The sequence below is a fragment of the Mugil cephalus genome, chromosome 16 (genome assembly GCF_022458985.1).
Source record: "Mugil cephalus isolate CIBA_MC_2020 chromosome 16, CIBA_Mcephalus_1.1, whole genome shotgun sequence".
Taxonomy (NCBI): domain Eukaryota; kingdom Metazoa; phylum Chordata; class Actinopteri; order Mugiliformes; family Mugilidae; genus Mugil; species Mugil cephalus.
Genome location: NC_061785.1, coordinates 12,024,072 through 12,049,122, shown reverse-complemented (window position 1 = coordinate 12,049,122; position 25,051 = coordinate 12,024,072). Strand labels below are relative to the sequence as shown.

The window sequence follows — 25,051 nt, the reverse complement described above, 5'->3', positions numbered from 1 at the left end:
GGCAAAATCCAAGACGCGGTGACGCCGATGAGAAAAAAAAAACACGTCGTTACGCTATGCTGCGTTCAAGAGATACATTTAAAAGTAGTAGCTGAGTGAGAAAAGCGTTTATTCTCGCAAAATACCTAATTTAAATACATTTATAAGTTCTCTAAAAATATGTCATATTTATTTGTCTCTTGATCAAAACTAATTATTTCAACGCACTTAACGTGGCTGGGCCGTCAACACATTAATTAAAACCTGACATTAAACACTGGTCCAACCACTGTGGCTATTCAGAAAATATGGAGTGGTCCTATGTATAACAATCCAGCTATCACTTATTTTGTGAATACTGAAAATAAACTGATAAAAATTTGTTTCTAGAAATTACTTTCTCAGTCCTTGATGTCTTTGGTAGTGATTTTCCTTTTATTCAGATGGCGTTGAATGTAGCTTAACCTGATGTCGTCACTTCCTGAATCACGTTTCTAGGCAAAGATGTCGGCGACCTTGTGTTTAAAATATCTACCGAAACAGGGTAATGTAGCTTCTGTACATCAATTTCTTGAATGAATCGACACTCTAGCGGGTCACTAAGTTGTAAGCTTTCCAAAACTAGCCACTGTTGGCTGCATTCGCAGTTATTTGGTTAAACTTGTAATCAGAAGTGTGTTTCAGCTAGCCTACGTTAGCTTAGCAGCCCGTCATCATTCACAGGCGATATTTAACAGTCCTTGTGTTTTTCAGGATGGCTGCCCCTGACACAGAGTGTTCGGCACATGGCCAAGTCTGTGACCCGCCACAGAAGACCCATGCACTTCATCAAACAGAAACTCTTGGCTGTTACACAGTACATCCCTCCACCACGGACCGCTCCTCCAGGCGCTTATCCACCCGAAGACAAACGTGTTGAAGAGGTAACACACAACACTCATCCCTGTAACATATTGTAAAATTACTAATTTACTCCTGTAAATATGTGACAATGTATAAAATCAGACACCAGATCAACTTCGTCCAACTAAGTAGACAGAGATTGCAAATTTTACTCTTGTGGCTAAGGTTAAAAAACACAGGTTGGAGGCTTTTCTGTAAGACTCTGTCTTCTCTTTTTTTTGTCAGGATAATGGTTTGACATTACTGAAGAAGAAGGATTTAAAGAATGTGTTCCAGAATTGCAAAATGATCGCTGTGCTCCAGGACAACAACAGCAAAGTTGAGGACATGATAATCCTCAAACACAAACTTTATAAACACAACATCAGTGTCAAGTTCTTCCCCAACCAGGTAAAATGAATGGGGTCCCATGTGTTTATTTGTTGTTCATTGTGCATACTCTATGTTCATCTTTTCTAAGTGGAAATATCAGACACTTTTTGTAGACTTGTGGAAAGCTTGGTGTTTAAAGCCTCAGATGGGAAAATAACCTTTAAGACGTTGTTTCATGTGACCCAAATTCATGCTTTAAAGTTCAGCCGTCAACAGATATTACAAGGGATTTAATCTTTTAAATCCCTGATTTGCTGCCCCTGTTAATAATAAATAACAATAAATAACAAATACATGACTTCTGCAGCTTTTGCGGAGATGATACATTTTAACTTGCACATTTCTTCAAAACACACCTTCTTGCACACGTCTATTTTTAAGATTGTCATTTAGTGTCCCACTGTTCATGTTTCCAGGTGGTCCGCTCGTTCCTGAGTGACACGGTTTACAGTAACATGATTCCTTTGTTCATCGGTCCAACGGTTCTGTTTGTTAGTAAAGAGCCAAAGGTGAGGGAGATGCTGATGGCGCTGAGGTCCAGCCCACACATGACGCTCCTAGGTATGTTCATTATCTGATTACAAGTTTGAAATGCAAGTTAGATCAAACATTTATTTTACGGTTTAGTTTGTTTTTCTGAAAGCACTGATACAATAATCATTGTTGTTATTGTTTATTTATTTTATTTTATTGATCTATTTTTTTTTTTTAATTTATTTAAGCAAGATGTGAGATGACCTCAGCCTTTCTTGCCGTAGTTCTCTAATGTTGTTTTGGTGTGTTTGGGCCTTTAGTGTAGAAGAGCTCATAAAACTGCAGAAAATGCTTCTCACAATCTTGTAAGAGTTTTGGCTCGTCCGTCTGTTTTGTCAAACGTCTGCTTCATCAGGATCTGAGGCGTTTGCTCTTCCCTTATTAACATTTTCATCAATTAACATGAGATAAGAAGTCATCGCCAGTATCTTATTCAAAACATCGTGGTGCCACTCGTATTACACATCACCATTTACTGGAAGGAATTAAATCATGCGAAAATATTTGAATGATAAACAATCTGGGAATTATTCTCATGAAAATAAATGTTCAGTCATCATCATCATATCATGTTATATCTGGCTCCAAAGCACGATGTCTTAACATAATTTCTGTTATTCAACACTGAACATATTTCCAAAGACTTTGTATTTTTTAAATTTTGTTTTGGTTTCTCCTTATTTACCTCTTTCAAGTTTTAAATGTTCTAAAAATCAAGCGTGCCTCTCAAAAGTAGATTTTCTTACATCTTTTTAATGCAATCAACCCATTAGCATAGCAAACTTTTTAAAAGTGCATTTAATTTAAAAACTATTGTTCAACAAAATATGCAATTAAAAATTAACTGACTTATTAAAAATGTGATTGTTTCAGCTCATGAAAGCGAAATAAAACCACACTTATTATCAGAAAAAGAAAACAAAAACAAAAAATATCTAACATGGCGGTCTCCTGGATCTAATAGAGCGTCTTTAATATCAGCAGCCTCTCATTTGATATTCCTTGACGCCACTACATTCGACAGTCGAAGCCACTAAACTGCAACGTGTCTCAACAGGCGCCTGCGTAGACAACACGCTGCTGAGCGCACAGGGAGTTGTGAGCTACTCCAAGCTGCCGTCAATGACCGTCATCCAGGGCGAGGTGGTCAGCGGCCTCACGCTGATGACCTCCCGCACGGCCTCCATGCTGCAGCACCACCCGGCCCACCTGTCCGCCCTGCTCCAGCAGCACATCAAACAGCAGAGCCCGGATGACGACGCCACCACAGAGGGAGAACCTAAAGCAGAACAGGCCACGTAGAGCTGGGGAGGAAATGACCAAGACTGTTGCTTTGAGTGTTCACTACTGAGTGGAAGGATGAGCAGCTGTAGACGGATGCATGCGTTTATTTCGTACCAGAATTGCTGGCAGAGTGAAGCGGTTAAACTGGTGCTAAATTCAGCGGCATCATAGTGTTAGCGTAAGACTTGACTGGTTTTACTGGGCCTCAGCTCCATGGTGGAATAACGGAATGGACAATCCTGCAAAACTGTCGGTGTCACCATTTCTTTAAGGATATGGTCATAAATTATTAAATGACATTAACTCTGTGTTGCTCACTCTTTTTTTTTTTACTGACATTTTATGACATTTTTTCAGGTTTATGGTGGCTAATCTACGGTTTGCTGCTAAGATAATTTCATCATCTATTTGAGAAGTATGCAAAACTCACTTCATTCAAGTCCAAGTGAGTGTACGCAGTCTTACAGTAACAGTGTTGTTGTGATTTAAGTGGCATCATTAAAAAAAAAAAAAAAAAAACACACCAGCCAAAATGTACTTAAGTGGTCACAGATCCTGATAGTTAATCTGCAGATTACAGCATGGTAATCTGGCTCTGTTGCTCTATTATGGCCTGTTTTTGTGTGAGAGAGAGGGACATTACTGTCAACACCACGCTACAGCACTGGATTTACATCACAATAAAAGAATAAACTTAGATCTTTATTACTAAACAAGCAGCTGCAGCCCACTAAGTGGCATCCGCAAATAGGCATGATGGTGAATAAAGGGTAAATTATGACCTGCAGTGAATGATCCGCAAATAAAAAACAATCACTAATGTTCTTTACATTTAAAAGCCATTCAAATACGCTTTAGTGCGTTTTGATAAGTCCCTCAAAATCTGTATACTTTGCTTTGAGCTTCAAAACGAGTAAACCGGGTGTGCAAAGAGGAGCCCGCCGAGATTTACCCTCCACTACATCCCTGCGAGACGCACAGCGTAATTCCAGCTAATGCGGATAATGTCCAGGACACACTGCGCACGGTGCGCGCCGCCGCCCGACGCGCAGACCTCCTTGGATTTGCCACCGACGGAGAAAGAAGGAGAGGGCACGGCCGCTGAGATTGTGTAGTCAGAATTAGTGATTACCTGTGTGTACAACATGTAGCTTGACTCCTTTTCTACCCTCGATATGAAAGTGTTTTCTCAACCGGAACGGTGATTAATCGGAGGTTGCTAAAGGCTAAATGAGACTTTAGTTGGATTAATCAGACGCAGAGGACGGTGGCGAGTGATGAGAGTCAGAGGGAAGGTTCAGGTAAGAGTTTTACACATTCAGTAAAGGCAAATAATGTAAAAGTTTGGAAAACACTGGGTTAGATAACTATTTTGCACGTAACGCACCATGGCTATAAGTTTAGACGTTCAAAAGATAAATAGTTTGGCTCAAATGCTCTAAACTTTAATGTGTAACGATGCAGTTTAATCTTAGTGTGTTTTAAATCAGTGAAATCAGCCTGGATGAATTTAACGGACTCTTGCCACCAAAATGTGTCACTGCTGTTGGATTACATAAAAACAAAAACGAACAAAAAAAAACCCATCTCATTTGTAAATAATACTTCTAAGTCTGTTTAAGGTGTTTTAAAGTGTTCTACCCTGGCTGACCTGTTCTGTATCTAAAACTGAAAACACCTTCAGTGTAAAGAATATCTGTCACAATCTGTGCATGCTAACGCCATCATCTGGCTTTAGGCTGTGTTCAGCTTCGCTCGGTTCTTCACAGTTTCCATCATCCGCTCCGGTTTTAAAGCTGTGCATATGTTGTCTCATATATATATCTGTGTGGGAAGTGCTTAATTTCCAAAACAGTTTGAGGAAACTTTAAGCCGCCATCCAGAGAAATCACAGTGATTATGACATGCGGAATACATGTTCCCTCTTGACTAAGCGAGCTCAGAAACCTGCAAATCCTTTCATCCTGTTTCCACCACATGCTTTCATTCCTGAGGTCAGTTACTCTCATCCTCTCCGGCCCTTACGTAACAGCGAGGCGGTCTGCCTCTGGACAGATTTAGACAGATAACAGTTTGAATGCGACAAAAAACACAGATGTTGCATCCCGGGGGAAATCCTATATCCCCCACGTTTCACACTCAGAACATGCTGCAATGCACAAAGGACTCAGGGAGCTGTTTTAATGTCAGTAAAACTAGAGGCACGATAGAGAGTTATGTTCTCACATCTTCACAGTCATTCTGCAGACTCTAATAGATTCAGACTAATGTGGTAAATATCTGAATATGGCTATAAGCTTCTATTCTTGAGTCAATAATGATGTAAACACAACAGCTTCATCCTAATATAATAGCCCTGCACTGAATCCTCCTTCATGACTGTTATAAAGTTCAGTTTCTATTGAAACAGCATTTTTGGAGGACGTCGTCTGTGGTGCTGTTAAACAGGATTAAATTAAAAGTGTTACTTTTATTCAGCCTAAATGTAGTTTAATCAACAGCTTGCTCAGTTACTTTGAACAAATGCTGAATACCAGAACCATCATGAACATACGACTTATTTTAGACTGCGTTCATTCTCACTAGTGTTCCCAATGAAAGTGTTTTTCCAGCAAATAAACTACATTGTCTCACAAATTGAATCAATCATCGGTTTTAATTTGTAAAAAGAGGATTTTTAGTATGTGTTCCCTTTAACTGCAAAACACTTTTGCCTTTTAAACATTACATCCTGGCAGCTTAAAAAGTACAATCGTGAGACGAGTTTACATTTCCCCCACTGCTGCCTTGTTGTGATCATTCTGCGCTGTTAATAGTCAGTCAGTGCTCTCCAGCCGCTCCACGTCCAAGTTGCTCAGAGCAGCTAAAAACATCTCTCGAAAAACCAATTAAGCAGAGGTTAATCCTCTACTTGCTGGCCGCACTGACCACAGTGCCACATACGAGACTGGATTATCGGCAGGGCCAATGGTCAAGGGCTCTGAAACCACTGCGGTCATCCAGATTCAGCAATTAGTCGCAAAGTGTTAAATAAGGTGAGTCCTCCTTTAATTAAGCTAAATATCTGGGTGTCTTTTGTTTTAAGACCTTTAATCTAGGGTCAGTGAGGTGGTGAGAGGGGGCCCACGGTTTGCTCTGAGACTTGAGAATCTGGCCGCGGTCACATACAGTAGCTGTAGCATACACCACGCAAAACATAGTATTTCATGAGATGATGACACTCTGATCTGAAGGCATTGTCCCTATTAGGAATATTTACACTACAGCTGCAACTAACCGTAATCATCCTGATCACTTAATCTGTAATTTACTAGTAATTTGTTGTATTAAAGCAAAGAAAGCGATGTTTTAAATCCTGTATTTGTCTGAACACCAGTTCAAAATCAGAATGTTTAGTTTACTTTGCTTAAGATGTAGATGTCTAAGGATTTACATATAAACACCAACTATTTACATGTGAAACTAATTACTACCATCCATCACTACATAAAGTTCATCACTTTTTCTTTTCACTATTTTTTATTACTGGACTCTTCCAGAATTGTAGAAGCAATATCGTGGACTGTCATGCAGATAATTAAATGTTACTCTGTGTTTATACTTGATGATACAAGTGCCCCTTAAATTTAAGCCTTTAATTGTTGTTCTGTGATGTTTTCATGACAAGTTATTCAGCAATGAATAGAAGTTTGTAGAATAAGGTGTAAATAGGCCTAAACAGCGGCTGTAGGAAGCTCTAATTCATTTAGATATTTAGATTTTAGATATCACCAACTCTTCTTGTAACTGAGTGTCATATCTTACAAAAATGAGCTGTATTTATTGCAGAGCATCATATCAGTCTTAATGTTTTTCCTGCTCGTGTTCAAAAGCTCAAAGATTTCCAGATTATTTATTGACAGAGAAAGCACACGTCTGCGTTAGGCTGTTGCTTTGAATTCTGTATAAATCATTGTGGATCCTCACATGAACCGTCTGAAACTGTTTGTTTTGTGTTCAGTCTGACTCTAAGACCCAGAGCGATCTAGGAAACACGGCTCGTATCCAGGTTATATCTACATCACGGGCTTGAACTCACCTGTGTTAAGTAACTGGATTACACAGAGCCCTCTCCATTTAGTCTGTTCACACTTTCAATCTGGTTTCTAACTCATGGAGCTCTCATGAGTCCTTCCACGGCTCTTTTTGAGGGGACGTTGGATTTCGAGGAACGTTAAACATCGACAATATGTGGTGAAAGAAACCGTTTATTTACTTTAAATTAATGTTTTTTGTTGTTGTTTTGTTTTGTTTTATTTGGTTTTGTTTTTTGCTTTTTTGTTCTGCAAAATCCATGACTTAGTTTGTGGCATTTCTGCTTTTATGCGATACTATACAACAAGAAACAGACAAGAACTGAGGAGGTATGAGAGGAAAATAAATAAGAATAAATCAAGAATAAAGAAATCATTTTTCAACATCTGAATACAAGATTGAATGTTTAATGGTTAAAAAAAAATAAATAAATAGCAAAAAAAAAAGTGAAAGTAGATATTTAAATGTGATTATTTTATGCATATTTTATGCTTCTCTTTAGTTTATGACACTATAAACTGAATATTACCACTGGAGCTTCAGCAGAAGATGGAGTTTTGGCCAGCTATTGTTAATTGTACTTATTTTTTTCTCTCTAAGGGTGTTTTTTATGTGTTTATGTGTGCCTTTAAGCCAGGGGTCTCTGCAAAATTTCGTTATGTTCTCATAATGACAATAAGGACTCTTGATTCTTGATTAGGTTTTGTTCTGGACTTTTATCTAATCAAACAATTTTATGATGAAAACTTGTCCTTAACACGAGCAGACTTTGTTGTTTCATTATCTGGTTAACCTATGATTAAAATCAGTGCAACAAATGATTCACAACACATGCATATGAATGGTTAAAACAGAATAATACGATTCCCTAAACTTAATGCACCATCTGCAATTAAAGCAACGACTCTCATCTCATTTAAAGCTGATAAATTGTTGTAAATCTTTACTGATGGTACCTGGTAATCAGTGCGTAGCTTTTGTTCTGATTTGTTTTTGTTGCATTAAATTTATTAGCGTTTAGATGTTTCAGTTCAATAACATCAGGGTGTAATGGCTAATTTTTATAAAACTGTCAATAACTTTTTTTTTTTAATTTCAATAGTCTCCGAAGTTTATTTTTCGCAAACTCTATAGTTGATAAGACATTTTTTATACAGTGAAGTGTTGAAGTGTTTGTATTCTTGAAATACATCCAGGGAGCTGATGTCCTTGTTTGCGCCGTGTATCCATACTCTAATTACTGTGATTACAGGGGGCTTTTGGCAGATTGCAGCGGGTATTTCTCATCAAAAATCCGATCACAGTGGGGAGGCGAGTCTGAAGTCTTCACTGTGAAATGGACTCACATGGACCGTCCCTCAACCGCAGCCAATCGCTGGCGAGTGGCCTAGAAAAGACTTCACCGACGTGGACCAAGCCAGCCCACTCTCGGAGCAGCAGCACTCTGTCATCTCGCCACTCCAGACAGGTGAGTCACAGGTCAGTCGGTCCATGACGCAGACTTGCTGAACAAGGTGATTACAGTGTATGAACATGATCCCCTTCTTACTGTATAAGTGCTAGCTCCAAAAACAGTGAGAATTCAGATAAGTTTTCAGTTTCCACGGGTCATTATACTGCATGCTTGGAAATAATATGTGATGTAGATGCCATGGCCTGTGTTGTACAAAAGGTTTTCAGAGCTTTCTTAAACGCTCTTGAATGCTGCAGTTGTAATTGTTAAATATAAGAAGAAGAATGTATTTAGGCTATTATTTCTCAGTTTAAACAGATGACGACACCAACAACAAGAGGGATTCAGTTTTGACTTTGCAGTAATAGTTATAATAACAGTCCTTGCTTGGAAACCAGTCCAACTTTCTCTGCCTACCCATTTTTTTGCAACTGAAAACCAGTCTAGACTCAGCCTCTTCGTTGGGAACTGATTATGCCCCAGGAGAGATCTGCTACAACGTATTAGTGTATTCGCTTGTTACCGACTAATAGTTAGCTGATGATTGCAGGCAAGGCTACTTTTTCCACTGTGTTAGATGAAACATGCCTCATAATTAAACCCAAATGACATATTAGAATAAAATATTATCTGATATTATCTGATAACAGAGCTGTTTTCTCTATCATGTTCCCTAGAAGCCAAAATTACACATGACTCATTGACTTAAGTCGTATTTTAGTGAAATGAGGTATTTGAAACTATTTTGTAAGTTTTATTTCCATCTGTCCAAACTTTTTTACTGCTCAATCTCTCCATAGATTATCAAAGACTGGGAAGTGATTGAGGACCTTCAGACAGACATGCAGGCGGGTGGTGACAATCTTCAGGACATGACCACTCCGGGGATCTGTGAAGGATATCTTCTCAAGAGGAGGAAGTGGCCTCTGAAAGGTTGGCACAAGGTGAGAGCTGACTGCTTTCAGTTTTAACGCTGTTCAAAATGTTTTGAAGTTTTTTTTTAATACTTAAAAAGCTGCTTCGTCTGCTTTTCAGCGATACTTTGTCTTGGAAGCTGGAATCCTACGCTACTCCAAACACCAACAAGATGTGAGTGAACGTAAAGGCTCTAAGGAGACGAAGACTGAATGTGACAGTAAATGTAGAAAAACGTAACCTCCTCAGAACCTGCGTCCTCATATGGGGACATCAAGTTTTAGGTTTTATTGCAGGTTATTCTGCTTCATTTAAACCCATTGTCCTCGTTAGTGGACACTTTAGTCTGCCATCTAGTGGTAGCAAAGAGTCAACTCACTAGGGAGGGCGCTTCACTGGATTCGTTCTACAGATGATCACAGGACATAAGTGGCCGAGGAACAAAATCCCATCAGATTCTACGGTTAAAACTTATTTATTTACGTTAATCAATGTTTGATATGACCCGCATATTTTATCAATAGCAACAAGCTGCAACCTCACTAAATAGCAAGTCCTCGTTTGAGGACGCTGGGACTTCATTGTTCACAATTCTGTTTTGTTTTTGTTTTTTCCTGAGGTATAAATATACAGTTTTATATTTTGCCACACACTGGTGGCTTTATTATAATATGAATTAAATAATTCCAGCGTCCACATATGAAGACATTGTTTTTTCAAAAATTTCTTCTTCCTGTTCAAAGATAATGCTTAGTTTTTGTAAGTCTTAGGTCCTACTGATCCCAAATACCTTGGAGAAATTAAAAATGCACACCAGACAAAAGCTGTTTTGCTTTTGAGAAAAAGCTGCTACTGTAGTTTAGTTTTCCTAGTCTGCAATAGTTCTCACACAAACCAGCCTTACAGAGAGGTAATAAATGTGTTGAATCTCATATCAAGGCAGAAATATCAGTTTGTCTCAGCTAGACTGTTTTCCATTTAGGATTCATGACCAAACTCTACTCAGATACGTGATATGAGACATTTTTGGTAAATTGTTTTATTGCAGTTTTTCACTTTTCATTCTATTTAAATGGTGTGGTTGCTTTTGGATTATGTGTTTTGTCTATCCATTGTGAATTTTAAATATGCTGTTGAGCTAACCTGCATGGCTAGCTTTGTATCATTTTGAAATGTTAGCATGGATCAGAGTGCAGTCCTCCCAGAAAATGTACATATGTAGTAAATACACAAAATTAACATTTTTTATGACACTTTTCGGAAACACTCAAAGCTAATTTTTCCTCTACAGGTCTCCAGGGGACGAGTCCAGGGCTCGCTGGACATTAGTCTTGCTGTAATGTCAATAAACAAGAAGTCAAATCGCATTGACTTGGATGCAGGCGACATTCTCTATCATATGAAGGTAAACATAGTTATTTAATGCTGCTCCTTTGTTAAAAAATAGTGTAAAAAGACAAATCTGTTTTCTCCTGAAGGCGAAGAGCCACGAACTCTTCTACATCTGGGTAACAAAGCTACAAGCGCACCGCCTGTTCAAGAAAAATGAGGCAGCCCATGCCCACACTGGCTTCCCCCAGACTTTGTCTCACTCACCAGCTGCTGGAGAATCTCAGAGAAATGGAGATTTGGTGACTATCAAACTAAATCAGACCTGGTGCCCTAGCATTAACAGGTGACTTGGGGGTGAGTCTTAACAGCACCTCGTTTTGTCCTTCATGTCGCCAGAGCTCCACGGGGATGGCAGATTTGGCTGGGGCATCAGGGGTGCTGCCCTCAGCTAACACCGCAGTGAACAGTAAGGTGTCTGCCTGGCTGCAGCAAAGCCACAACCCAGACACCTGTGTTCAAGGTATTTATTATTTATTTCTTTATAAATAAGTAATACGGATATAGGCTTCTAGAAAGGCAGTACTGAATAAAGAGCTTGGTTTTCGGATCGCATGTTACCTTACTGCTATGAGACACGTATTACCACTTACACAAGCACACAAGTTGTATGGATATAATTTTATTAAAGTTTCTGTTACACATCAAATTATAAAACTCTATTCCCCATTACAGTTGTGTTGGGGGTTATGTATGCACCATGATTTAATAATCTTTGTATAATTTGACTGAAATACTAAATTGGTGGAAAATGACAGACTCTTTTGTCTCTTTCAAATTTTTATGTCTCATGTATTAATGGTTAAGAAAAAATTAGCTGTCACGGTTGACGGAGCTAATTATGTGTAGGAATACAGCTAATTAACTTTTTATTACAGATTAATCTGGTGATCATTTCCTTACAACAACAACAACATATATTTGTATTCATTTATAATACATATTACATACATTTGGAAAAGGGTGTATTAAAACTCGATAAATGTCTTTTTTGTTTTGCTCAGTCCAGTGAAATCACAGTGAAAATCTGTCTTTCCTAGAATTTAGTCATCCTCGCTATTATTTAAAAATTATTTAAAATGTCTTTAAAATTAACTACTTAATGTGTTGTTTTTTATCATAAGTGCACCTGCAGTCGCAGTGTAATTCTTAGGAACCGGGATTAGTTGTAGACAATAGCTGACAGAACATACCTCTGTGTGTTTTCTTCTAGAGTTGAACCGTTGTCATTTGGACCTTTCTGAGCTAAACCGCTTAATCCAGAGGCTACAGGCGCTGGAGGTCGGCCAGGCTTTCTCTAACGGAGAACTGCAGCGCATCATCAGCATACAGGTACATACGGACTGATGGCTGTTTGTACAGCTGCAGAAAAATCACATAAAAACAATATACATCTTATAAAAATAATATATATATTTTCTGGAGCAGAATCTCTCACTGGAGAAGCCCAAGAAGCCAAAGTCGGGGAAGATTTGGGGCCACTCCCGCACACTGTCCAGAGTGGAGGCCCTGGGAATGGTAAGAATGGTCTGTTACTTACTAAATACGTGTGTGACAACATTTCAAATGTTATTTTCTTAAGCATGTTTTGGTCGAATTAAATGCTGGCAACCTAGAACCTGTTGGGTTTAAGTATATGACATGGGGCCTTTCTCTAATCCAAAGCCTATTCGTGGGATTACTAAATCGGTGAGTCGACAATCAGCAAAGACAAACTGAAAATTCCTCACTGTTGTCCATTTACACCCTGCAGCAGACTGCCTTCCTGACAGCGAACTGTGACTGTGAATAAATGCCACGAAAACACACGTTTCTCTTTTCAGGTGTAAAGGACGTTAATTGCATTTGTGGTGTGATGTTTTTCTGTGTTTTTCTGTGTACTCTTACCTGGTGTTTCAACAACTAAAACACATCTATCTGATCTGTAGAGCGAGTAAATCCATAGATCGATCAAACAAACCTGCTTTTAGTTTAGATTCTGCTGTAGTATTTGATCCCATCCCACAGCAGTGTTGATTGTCTGTCTGTCAGAGTTCTGCAGCTGGGATGGTTTCCTTTCTGCCCAAACAAACATGCACTTGATTTAGCCATCAAGGGATCATGTTTTAAGTCCCTGAAAGAACGGAAAACCTGCAGCACTCTAGTACTAGAAGTTCAGGATTGAGCCACCCTAATTGCAAATAAGTCCCTGATTAGATTACTGTAATTATATAGATTATACATCTAGTTTTGCATCACCTCCCTCTCAGTGTTGAGTTTAATTTGCAGGGAAAGCACAGGTGGAACTAATACTAACATCAGCAATGACTTAGTTCTATTTGGGACAACTGAATTAAAAATATCATCATGAAATAATTACAGTTTGCACGAGGAAGCGTCCAATTATCCTTCGCCCCAGTGCATTTTTACAGTGCAGTTGAATTAGTTACACCTGTGCTCGACAGATCCTGGATAGACTGACACGCAGACCAAAGACTGGCTGTAAGAAAGACCTCATGAGGACGTTTTCATGTTGGACAGTATGCATTTACAGTCTGAAACACCCCCGCGTACTATAATAATCCCTCCAGATTCCTGGCGCCTGAAACCTTCCGCGCTGGATAACTTAACACAACTGTAGCATCTGCATGCGATCTGACAGATAACAAGCGAACAGTTAAATTCACCAGCGACTCAACCGCCACCCCCCTTCCCCCCACCCCTCCATCCCCTCCTGTTCACCTCACAGCTGTCCTCCAGTCACCTGAACACCTCGTCCCACCTCGGTGCATCAGTCCCCTCCATCCCCGACTACGTCTACTCTCAGCTGTCTCCTCCCACTGTCACGTCGCCCGAGGGCAAGAAAATCCAGCAGGACATCTGCGCCATGTCACTACGAGGTCAGGAAAACACACACAGGTCAAAGAAGTTCATTTTGAAGTAAATATGTGGAAAATGTAAGTGGAGGCTGCAGATCTGGTGGTTAAGAAGTTTTCTTTTAATTGCATTTCGTCTTAATTTAGCCTGTAATTAGACTTTTACTCCTCACTAACTCTGTATTTCTTCTTGTAATTATACTTTTTTATTCAAAGACACGAGCAGCTTTAAATTCTAATTTCCCATCTTCTTCTTCTCTTTCAGTGCTCGCCTCCCTGAAATCAGTGCATGAGACTCTATCTCAGGAGAGACAGAAACTGCAGGAGGTCTTGGAAACCAACAACATCCACCAGTCCAACACATTAGCTGATGTAAGAATAATGCCAGACCTCATTTCCCCACGGGATTTTGTTTTTGATGTCTAATGACTGGTCGTCTTTGTTCTTCCCCGTTCCTCCTCCTCCGTCATCAGCCTGCGGCGGTGAGGCACCCGTCCCACGGGCCTCCTTCGGTTGCAGACTCTGCTGCGGAGTATTTTGACGCCAGCGATGACATCCTCTGTGGCAGCTCCTCTGAGGTGTCTGACGAGTCGGGACTTAGCGATGGAAGCACAACCAACTCAGAGCCAGAGGAAGGACATGGTAGGTTCATCCGCACCAGTCTTTGTCTTTTCTTTTACCCGTAACTGTCAGCACATCGAGGTAACAAACATGGTTAGAAATGTTGATGCTCCTTTGGTGACCCTTTGTTTAAATTTATTATCAGGTCACAATTTAAATTCAGGTTCTTTGATTGATGACCAAATGCATTTAAACGTGCACTAAAGGAAAACGCTGGACAAATATCTCAGTTATCATGGTCATTGTAAGCATGGAGATATAGAGATATATTTCCAGTCTCGGCTGTCAGCTTCATTGATATTATTTCTCACCAACATTACAGCATCGGCGACGAGGAAGTACCGTGCCAGCATTTCACGAACTCCAAACAGCGCTGTCCCCAAGTCCACGGGGCGCCGAACAAAACTTCCTGCTCACTGTCCCGATAACAGCCACGTGGGCCTCATGGCTATCCTCTACAACAACATAGGCAAGAACCGATTATTGAAGCCACACAGAACTAGAAACAAAACAATGGCAGTTTTCTGAGGCCTCGTGTGTGTGTGGCATCTCTCCTTAGGTAAAGACTTGGCTCGCGTGTCCATGCCGGCTGCTCTCAACGAGCCTGTCAACCTGCTGCAGCGGCTGTGTGAAGAGCTGGAGTACAGCGAGCTGCTGGATACGGCCAGCAACACACCAGACCCCTACCAGAGAATGGCAAGTTACTTTTTCAGACTTTTTTCCAGACTACACACACATGTTGTTACTCATTAGTTTTAATTAACAAGGAAGCTTATATGATATGAAAACCCCGATTGTCAGATTTGAGGTATAGTTAAAGGTGGGTAGGACCAAAATGCAGGACACACACAGAAAAGAAACTGCATTATGTGCCAAAAGTCAGTTGAATGGAACAGTATACAGGAAATCCAAAATAAAGTCAAACTAAAGAGGAGGAGGGCTTCCATTTTCATAAAGGATAAAGGATATAGGAAGGATATAAAGGATAAAGGAAATGAAAACACAGGCAGGAAGTGAAGCAATACACAAAACACCTACAAATACTTTAAAAATAAAAATGACAACGGCCATAAGCACAAATAGCTCCAGATCTACACACTTACTGCCTCTGGACTGAGTTACTGTATACAAGAAAAGTTAGTTTAAAAACTGTGAGATCCAAGTACATGAGTAAGGAGACTCATAAGTGGACTTGTAAGAGAAGTTGTGTGCACTTGCTCTGCTGGATTTTAAAAAGGCAGAGAGATAAAGATAAATATATAGGCTATACCATCTGCAGTCCTCTTTGCTGTTTACATGATGTGCTTCTATAAACTAACTAAATAATTAAATAAAAGCAGTTGATATTGAGAAAAAAAGAAGAAGATTTCAGTTTGAATGTTGTTGATTTTATCTCTTGCAGGTGTACATTGCTGCCTTCGCCATCTCTGGTTACTCCACTGCAGCGTTCAGAAACCGCTACAAGCCCTTCAACCCGGTGCTGGGGGAGACCTACGAGTGCGTCAGGGAGGACAGAGGTTTCCGCCTCATCAGTGAGCAGGTATCTCATTCAAGTTGGGCAATAATAACAGTCCTTCAACAAAACTCTTGATTACTCAAACAGATCGCAGATGTACTTTGTAAGGCATGATGGTTTAAGTATGTCTGTGAAGATTCTCAGTCATCCAGGTCATGGTATGTCCCAAAAAATAGCTGACACAATGATGTCTGCATGAGATGTTTCATCCAAGTAGCATCCTCAGTTCTCAAAGACTGGATGGGGAGTCGGATTTTAAATATTATATATAATATCTTTCTTAAAGAAACTATACTAAGTCTAGTTGCCATGGTTTCAGCTTGATTGTTGGCTATTATTGTGGCAGCAACTTGTTATGAAGTGATTCACTGATGCTGCAGCTTGTAATGTTTTACACAGCCTGATGAGGCAGTGCAACCACTAGTATTGAAAATATTAAAAATAATATGTGTGTTTCATTCAGTTGTAGTTTTACTGTTTCTCTTCTCTGGGCATCTTGTCTCTTTGTTAAAGTCGATTTATGTATAATTTTGCGTCTGTTTGTACTTTCATAGGTCTGCCACCATCCGCCCATCTCTGCCTGCCATGCGGACTCAGAAAACTTCTCGTTTTGGCAAGGTGAAAACTCTCTTTGATGCTAGTTTAGTGTCATAATCACAGCTGTACATGTATGATGCAGTGTCATCAACGCTTTGTTTATATCTCCCAACAGACCAAAGATGGAAAAATAAATTCTGGGGGAAGTCACTGGAGATCCTGCCAACAGGAATGGTGAATGTGACTCTTCCCAGGTAAAAAAAATTGCACAGATGCAGAAAATTATATTTTACAAGAGGTTTAGCTAGATGCTAATGTCTTCTCTTGCTGATATTGACTGACTGAGCTCCTAAAGATAATGTACAGTGAGAGTGTCCTTATATTCATATTGCAAAATTACTTGTGTTGATATTAGAAGAGTGAACTGAATTTAAGACAGCTAAAATTTCCGGTTTGACTTATTTGTACCAGTTATGAGCTGGTACCTACACCGGGAAGCCAATTCAAACATGCTATGAGGCTTTAGCGTAAGTGAACCGTCCTCAAAAAAACAAAAAAAGGTGTCAAAAAACATGTGCTGTTGGTTAGCGTTTTGAGAATAGTTCACCGCCTATTATTGGCAATTGTTGGCATCTAAGCTAACTTAAACATTGACTACTCAACATGTAGTAGTAGGTGAGCCTGAATAATGCAAAGTTTATGTAAATAGCTTCCACAACAATTGAAAAATAACAACTTTAAATTGATTGTTTTTGCATAAATTGTTACAACTACAAATATTTCAGTGAAATCAAGACACAAATCTGAGGAGCTAAATGTTTAATACGCTGAATCTTGATGTTTGGTCCAGGTATGGAGACCACTACGAGTGGAACAAAGTAGTCACCTGCATCCATAATGTGCTCAGCCAGCAGCGATATCTGGAGCACTACGGAGAGGTGACCATCCGAAACCTCGCAAGCAGTGTCTGCACTTGCAAGATAACTTTCGTCAAGGTGAACAGAATGACTTCCTGCACCACTCGGCCCTTTTGTCTTCTGTCGTTTCTTGTCAGCTGGTTTCATTGCCATGTTTTCCTCTGCTGTAGTCTCGCTATTGGGGCTCAGACACGATCAAGAACGAGGTGCAGGGCACGGTGCTGGACCAGAGTGGGAGCGTCATTCACCGGTTCGGTGGTCTGTGGCACGAGGGCATCTTCTGTGACACACTGCCGACTCCAAAATGTATCTGGAAGCCAAGTGAGTTCCACAGACACACGTCACTGTTTTTAGTCGTCTCAGCCACGTGTCGACATTCACAGAAATTCTGCTTTAGAGGTGGGAAGTTAAACGGAAGTAAAATGATTAAGCGCTCCTGCTGCCAAATGACTAGCCAGCTTAAATCCAAGAGTCACGTTTGCGCAGCAGCTCACCTGAGAGGTTTCCGTTGCCCACAGATCCCCAGCCTAAGGATCACCAGCTGTACTACGGCTTCTCCACCTTCGCCATGGAGCTGAATGAACTCACCCCTGACCTGAAGACTCTCCTGCCTCCTACAGACACCCGCCTGCGCCCAGACCAAAGGTGAGAAGTCTTCAGATGCTCTAAAACATAGGTCTTCAAGAGGGAGTCTGTGACCCCTAGGGGTCTGTGAGGGTACTGCAGGTGTGTTGCAAAATCTTTGATTGTTTAGACATTTTTATATATTTTTTTAGTTTTACCCCACAAATTTAAATTTCTTTAACTACACATTAATATGAATCCAACACATTATAGTAAAGGGATAAATAGGTAGGGGGTTCCTACTTAATGTCTCCATCAGTTTGGGGGTCCTTGGCCTGAAAAACGCTGAAGACTGCTGCTCTAAAAGACACAGACCTACGAGCAGATCATTGCAGTCATTCATTCATTGCTCGAACCTCTTTCAGAATGCTCGAGGAGGGAAAAGTGGAGGAAGCAGACAAAAAGAAAGACATTTTAGAGGAATTCCAGAGGGAGCGGAGAAAAGAGCTCTCCAAAAGGGGCGAAGAGCATGTTCCCCGATTTTTCAAGTAAGTGTGTTAAAAATCCTGCTCACAGAAGGATAGTTCCAAACTGTGTCAGCAATAATAATTTTGTTACAACACATGCACGTCATAAACTTCTTGCTTTATAATTACTAATGTTAATACTGTTACACTTTAACCTTAACGTTTGGTTGCATGGACTGTATGTCTGCATATATTGTGTCATAGGTCTTCAACAGGGAGTCTGCGACCCCTAGGGGGTCTGCAGAGGTACTGCAGGGGGGTAAAATCTTCGGTTGATAAGGCATTTTTTTGTATATATTTAAATTATCCCCCACAAATTTAAATTTCTGTAAATACACATTAACATGAATCAAACATATTTTAGTAATGGGATAAATGTAGGCAGAAGAGGTCATCTTTCAGTCAGCTCTTCACTCATTCAGCGATACAGGAGCTGTCTCAACAACGCACAGTTTCACACATAGCATCACAGTAGTACAGATGACTGGACTACAGTGCACAATCTAAGCCTCCTGTACACAGTAGGACCCGCCCCTATTGCTGCTGAGCCAGTCACGAGGCCGCATATTACACTGAGTCATGTTCCCCTGCATACAGTTTGCATAGACCAAAGTTTTCCCACAGTATCAATAACTTTTTTTTTTATTGTTTTCTTACCACGGTGAGTTATAAAGTTTGTGAATGATTACTCCTCTTCTTCTTTTTCTTCAGGAAAGCCAGAGACTCCTGTGGACGGGATGTTTGGTTGACGAATGGGACTTACTGGGGGCTCAGAGAGAATCCAGGCTTTGCTAACACTGACAACACGATTCTGTGGTGACGAGATGGCAGCGACGTGCAGACGAAACCACACGAGAGAAAGAGCGAGAGAAAGAGATTGAAAAATATCAGCCGTGGATATTTTGAACAGCATACATGACCCGCTCCGAGAGAGAGTGGCGATAGTGCTGCTCATCGCTCTCTTTTTTGTGCATGCCCGTGACTGGCTCATGGGAAACCTGTCATGAGTTAACCAGCAAACGTAGAAAGAACTTCACATTTTCTAATGCTTTTATTTATCTTTTTTTTTTTTTTAGATTACTTCTATATATATATATATATATATGCATTTATATATATTTTTGTGAATTTTACACATTTCTGTTCAACATGTGGCACAGACTCTGAATACTAAAACTTGAAATAGTCAAATTACTTGAAATCCGTCAGAATTGTATTTTTCTGGCAGGTTATTAACATCGGGAATGGGCAGCAAAGATTATAGCCTTAAAGCAGCTATTATCTCCATCAAAAAAAAACAAAAAACAAAAAAAAACAGGGATGAACCTGCGCAGATTTATCAGCTAAAACTGCTTTTCGTGCTCCATCTGTTTCTATCGTTGAGCTGTCCGGCCTACAACGTATCGCTTCATTCTCACTGTGTTGTTTTCGGTGAAAAATCTCTCACCAGCGACTTTACACTTCACCTGCTCGGCTCCACACTACGGAGACACACAGTCACCAGCGAGCTGTTGAACCCAGTGGAGCATTTAGCCGCTAAAGAGACAGATATTTTCCCCCAGGAGTTGGTGGAAACCAAAAATAGAGTTACACCAGAGCAAAGATTCCACTTACGTTCATGCACAAACATGAGTTTTTGTGATTGATAATATTTCTTTGCAACTTCTTATTGTGCTAATAAGATACAACTTGCTTACAACAACGCTAAATTAAAAACAAATGTGAGGATATACTGTATCTATTTGGGGTCAAACATGGTGGTAAACTTCTATTAGGTCAAACCTGTGTTAAAGCAAACTACCATGAAGCCCTCTCTCACACTAATTCAACCTTCGCTTTATATTTATTACATTTACCATAAACATTAACATACTTTAACCATATAAAGGTGCACAACTGACGAAGATGCTGAGGATGTTACCGCCTACCTAACAAAGGATGTTTCATTGATCAAGTTTTGCAACAGTATTTGTCTTAAAACTTTGATCACTGCTAATATTAAAAGTCTGGCAGCGTAGCATCGTCAGAAAACTGTTTATTTTATGTTTTTTTTATTTGATTTTTTTTTTTTTTTTTTGATCTATTAAAATAAAGTTAACTATAGGCACACAATTAACTTTAACATATTATATTGTATTTTTATGTCAAAATAGTAAAATGAGCATCCAGCTGGTTGGAAACATGTGCATACTGTATTTATACAGTACATTAAACTCTCATCACAACTCCAGTGTTATTTATTTATTTATTTATTTATTTTATTGGTGTGGAAAACAGACCTGAAGCCTTTCAGAAAGCTTCAGTAGTTCAACTTCCCGTTAAATAAAAACAGCACATCAGAGCAGTCGGGATTTGCCAAGTGTATGCTTTAATTTCAGGAATAAAAAAAAACAAAACAAAAAAAAAAACAAAAGTTCAATGCACAGTTTTGCACCCTGTAATAAATAACAGCTTCTGATTTCCCCCTCCTGAAATCTTCATTCTTTTTTATTTTTTATTTTTTTCTGCATTGCAATGTCTTTAAGCTCTTAATGAAAAGGACCCTTCGATATAAACAGTGCACAAGGATCACACACAACATGCTTGTGGCTTGAGCTGTCTGATCTCCCTTGTTCGCTCCTCTGTTTCCACACTACATGGTAAAATCTCTGGAGATATGCAGTCTTATTCTCTCACCACGGGAAAGGAAAGTGTGTGTTCAGGGGAAACACAGACTCGCGGGGAAATGGAGGTGAATGAGGTTTGACATCGGGGTAGCAAGGAGTGAAATTCATTGTAATGAGCTGAGATATCCAGCAGGGGGCGTTCCTGAGATATCTGGTTTCTTTTTTTTTCTTTTCTCTTTTTTCTGCGTCCATTCTTGTGAGCCCTTGCACTCCTTCAGATGCAATGTCACTCCAGTGTGTCACACAAACCACAGTACATAGAATAAATAACCAACATCGCCCACAGACCAGCGCTCACATAAAAAAACTTTTAGCCGTTTCTACAATGCCGTCATTAAACTAATTTAGGTTCTATTAATTGCACTTGAAACATGAATTGCCCATCACGCAGCCCCATGAAATTAGAATCGTCACCCTTTTCTCTGACATATATATATAATTTAAAAGTTTAATAAATAAGGTAACATTAATATCAGAGAGCCTGGTTAGCTTTTAGCAATGCTATGCTAGATGTTAGCAGTATGTTCAGTGCTATTTGATTTTTTTCTCTTTTTATATGCTTTTGTTTTTACATGTCTTAATTTTTGATTTCACCAAATTACACATTCCACATTCCTTAACAATGGTCAAACAGTAATATATATTCGTGACAAATACGCAGACGTGTGCGTTTTGACCTCGTGCACATTGCAGCTCAACGGCTTTTCAACATTTAAGCATTTCAGGAGTTCAGAACTGAATCAACACATGTAATTTCACCCCTCTCTCTCTCTCTCTTTCTCCCTCTCTCCGTAAAGACTAACTGGCCTGCTTGTCGCCCCCAGCGTTGTCTGGGACCATTAGCGCACCTGGTGGGGAATGAAGAGCGGGTCTCTGATCGGCGCCGACTGGAGCCTCACTCTTCATTTCTGTCACCTGGCTGGGAGCCGGGCCTCTGTCAGGCACTGTCACCACATGATAGACCAGAGGACTAAGGGGGAAATTCGGAGTGTCTGTCTGGTCACTTTGTGCTTCCTGTTTATTGTGATCCGAAGGTGACAGTGACCTGTCTGTTTACCTGCAGCTATTCACAGTGACCCACTTTTAACACGTCTGCAGGACCCGTGCTCTGCTCCTACTGTATGGCATTAAAGTATAATAAATTAGGGCATCTCATCAGTCTTATCCATCCACAAATTTGTTCTCCAGTTTGCACAGGTTAGAATGTGTCACTGTTCTGTTAATGTAATCTCACTTCTCTTTGCCAACACTTTTCCAGTTACATTGGCTGTCTGCGCTGCTATTGATCGTGAGCTTTGTTTGTTTATGGTAATAGGAGCGTTTCCAAATCGAGTGATTGTAACAGAGGGGTGGGTTTCAGCTGAAATACTCCCTCTGATCAAACCAGAGTGAGAAGCCAGCCTTTTTTTTTTTTTTTACGTTTGCAGCCAAGAAGCACATCCCTGCTAAATCTTTAATTCATGTATTTAAATTTGAAAAATGACAGAAAGAGTCACACTTAAATGGAGAAAAGTTCCCAATGTTTGAGGCAGCACTGGCAACATTTCTTTTTTGGATTTTTGGATTTCTTAATCCACCGTCCTTCGCACTACCGACTCTTCCTTTGGCCTGCCATCTTAAAGACAGGGAATAGCAGGTTTTTTACAAATTGGAATCACAATAAAGGCCTTTTCCGAATGCGTATCCACCATCTTCATGCTTTAAATCTGCTGCTACGCTTGTTCTGAACTGATACACATTCAGAAATCAAGTTGTAGTCAGCTTGCTAGCATGTTTGACAAAGAAAAGTAACATTTGAGAGGCTGCAACCAACACATCTTGAAAAGGTTTTGCTTCATTATCAATCCCGACTATTATTAGTTTTTGCAGAGCTGAGTTCATCCCTGTTTCCTTCAAACATGTGAGATGTGTTGTCTCCAGTTGTGCTATTTCTGCCGATTCACTTAACGCACACGTATACACACAAATGGTCGTCCCAGCGTTGTTGAAACAGATTATCCTCACTTCAGAACATGTGCTCGCTAAGCTGACTTAACCCCCTGACACCAGTAATTGGGAGCCCACGATGCCCTTCTAGACCACTAGTGGGAGCTGAACTAAGCGTATTCGGGTCATGTTTGGTCAGCCTATGGTGTAAATTCTGCTCTGGATCATCAGGGGAAATGAATGTGAGCGCATAGCGCGCGCGGACAGTTGAGGGTGAGAAGGGAGAGACAGACATAGACAAGACAGAGCAAAGGAGACAGAGAGAGTGTTTGATGCAGAAAGAACAGACAATCCCTGCAGGCGTCTGTCAGCAAGCAGATATGCAGATCTTTTATTTTTTTTCAAATCTCCAGATGTTTCAAAGGCTAAAGTCACAGGTCTGCGCGTCTGTTTGGTGTTTATGTGACTCGAGGGCAGAGTCCCAGTCACATCCATTTGTGTTCATTGCTACCTTTAACTTTGAAAGTTCCTCCTGTTCTCATCTGACACTTTTGAGAGGGGACTTTATAGAGCGACTGGCCACACTGTGTGTGGACTCTGGTGAGGTGACATGAAAAGAGGTTGCATGTTTTGTCATGTGGTTTTGGTATTTGTCTGCAGCAAAAAACCGAGGCTGTTCCAGCCCTTCATTATGACCTGACTGGACAGGCTGGTGTCCATGAGGGTGGAGTGGGAAGGTGTTGGGAGAAACTGTTTTGCGGCTGTGGCGATGTGTGAGATCTTCAGTGGGGGTAGTAGCCATAGTAGTCTGCATCGCTGTTGCTGTCTTTTTCACAGACCTCTCCGCCGCGCGGAGGCGGGGAGTTTTCGGTGCTGGACGTGTAGGGGGATACCCTCCTCTTCTTGCTGTCGCCAATGCCGCCCTCGAACAGGCCCGAGTCGGCCGAGTCTGCTGATTTCACCGAGGGCGGTTCCAGCCAGTGGTCCTCGGTCACCACTCCCACAGTGTCTTTGGGCTTATCCTGCAGCAGCGGCGGCTGCAGGGACTCGAGGAGCGTGGGGGGGTGCAGCCTGGGGTTGCCGGGTGACGTTGAAGATGATGAGGAGGAAGAGGAGGAAGATATGGGCCTAAACCAGCCCAGACTGGGGCCCGGTTTACTGGGGTGAGTGAGGTACTGCGGAGTGGGCCGGGTGGTGCTCCAGCCCGCCGGGGTGGCCCCTGATACAGATACACTAGTAGATGCGAAAGGATGGTCTGGGTAGTAGCTGAGGGCATGGTGAGCAGACGTTTGCAGTGGGAAGGGCTTGTAGAAACCGTTTCCGGAGAAGTCCCCGTCGTAGGACGAGGAGAAGTCGAGGCGATTTTGGGCCACACCCTGCTGCTGCGGCAGGAACCAGCGGCCGTGGGGGCCGGCGCTGGAAGACGGATCTTTGTGCTGCTGACCCATGCCTATAGGGTCGCGGCCGTAGAAGCGGCTCTGGGGCAGGGGGCTCATGTACTGTTCAGAGAGGTAGCTTTGGGGGTAGCAGCTCCCCGGTAGCAGCTGCTGGCTCTCTGTAGGGGAGGGGGTGAGGCGATCAGAGTCGGGAGGTGCGTAGAGCCTAGACAGGAGGTAAGAGGAGGGGAAGAGAAGAGAGTGTGAGAAGGAGAGGAAAAAAAGAAGGTGTTATTTCCTGCCCAAACCTCAAACAACTATCAAACATTTCACAGCCCCTCACACCCTTTCATTGCAGCATGCTTCAGCAGCAGAGCAGTAATTGCATCTATTTCAATATTAAAAAGGGTGACATGAGCACTCACAGACATTTAAGTACAAGCGGTGAACCAGCTCTCACTATTCTTGGTGAGCAAATGCAAAGTTCACGCAAAGATAGCTTCCTTACCACCTATAAGTCGTTTCTCTTTTCAAATGCGCTTATTTTGTAAATTACTTACGTGTCATAATTGTCACGGAAACCTTTAGCGAAGGGATTATGGTCTATTTTCAGCTGAGTGATCTGTGGAGGGAATAAGAGAAA

The 25,051-nt window shown here is 40.9% G+C and overlaps 3 protein-coding genes across 4 annotated transcripts in view; 2 read left to right on the top strand and 1 right to left on the bottom strand.

Annotated features, from left to right (window-relative positions):
• Positions 1-438: 438 nt before the first annotated feature.
• Positions 439-3,380, top strand: mrpl10 (mitochondrial ribosomal protein L10). The gene is made up of 5 exons (XM_047610116.1): positions 439-523; positions 733-902; positions 1,108-1,272; positions 1,671-1,815; positions 2,846-3,380. The coding sequence occupies exons 1-5, from the start codon at positions 484-486 to the stop codon at positions 3,088-3,090; spliced, it is 765 nt and encodes a 254-aa protein (XP_047466072.1). The 5' UTR covers positions 439-483; the 3' UTR covers positions 3,091-3,380.
• Positions 3,381-3,940: 560 nt separating this feature from the next.
• Positions 3,941-20,909, top strand: osbpl7 (oxysterol binding protein-like 7). Of its 2 annotated transcripts, XM_047609454.1 has the most exons (23): positions 3,941-4,373; positions 8,399-8,614; positions 9,400-9,543; positions 9,635-9,688; positions 10,806-10,919; positions 10,993-11,145; positions 11,243-11,366; positions 12,117-12,235; positions 12,332-12,421; positions 12,569-12,592; positions 13,632-13,782; positions 14,024-14,130; positions 14,232-14,400; positions 14,702-14,848; positions 14,939-15,075; positions 15,782-15,919; positions 16,450-16,513; positions 16,608-16,686; positions 17,283-17,427; positions 17,520-17,670; positions 17,868-17,994; positions 18,339-18,461; positions 19,152-20,909. In XM_047609454.1, exons 2-23 carry the CDS (start codon positions 8,483-8,485, stop codon positions 19,258-19,260), a joined length of 2,601 nt encoding a protein of 866 aa, XP_047465410.1. In that variant the 5' UTR covers positions 3,941-4,373; positions 8,399-8,482; the 3' UTR covers positions 19,261-20,909. The 2 variants fall into 2 exon arrangements, with proteins under 2 accessions (XP_047465410.1, XP_047465411.1); XM_047609455.1 differs by lacking the exon at positions 12,569-12,592.
• The window catches only part of tbx21 (T-box transcription factor 21), a 19,256-nt gene continuing 14,992 nt past the window's right edge, over positions 20,788-25,051 (bottom strand). Inside the window, exons 5-6 of the mRNA XM_047609456.1 lie at positions 24,969-25,030; positions 20,788-24,634 (exon numbers count right to left, since the gene is read on the bottom strand). Of these exons, the coding sequence (XP_047465412.1) occupies positions 23,815-24,634; positions 24,969-25,030 (882 nt within the window). The 3' untranslated portion in view covers positions 20,788-23,814. The remainder of the gene's footprint in view (positions 24,635-24,968; positions 25,031-25,051) is intronic.

Bases quoted from the DNA above. Each gene is read 5' to 3' on its own strand.
- mrpl10 (XM_047610116.1), top strand. From the start codon at position 484: ATGTCGGCGACCTTGTGTTTAAAATATCTACCGAAACAGG. The intron at 524-732 runs GTAATGTAGCTT...TGTGTTTTTCAG, and splicing joins AAAATATCTACCGAAACAGG to GATGGCTGCCCCTGACACAG. The intron at 1,273-1,670 runs GTAAAATGAATG...TCATGTTTCCAG, and splicing joins TCAAGTTCTTCCCCAACCAG to GTGGTCCGCTCGTTCCTGAG.
- osbpl7 (XM_047609454.1), top strand. From the start codon at position 8,483: ATGGACTCACATGGACCGTCCCTCAACCGCAGCCAATCGCTGGCGAGT. The intron at 11,146-11,242 runs GTGACTATCAAA...TCATGTCGCCAG, and splicing joins CTCAGAGAAATGGAGATTTG to AGCTCCACGGGGATGGCAGA. The intron at 16,687-17,282 runs GTAAAAAAAATT...TGTTTGGTCCAG, and splicing joins GTGAATGTGACTCTTCCCAG to GTATGGAGACCACTACGAGT.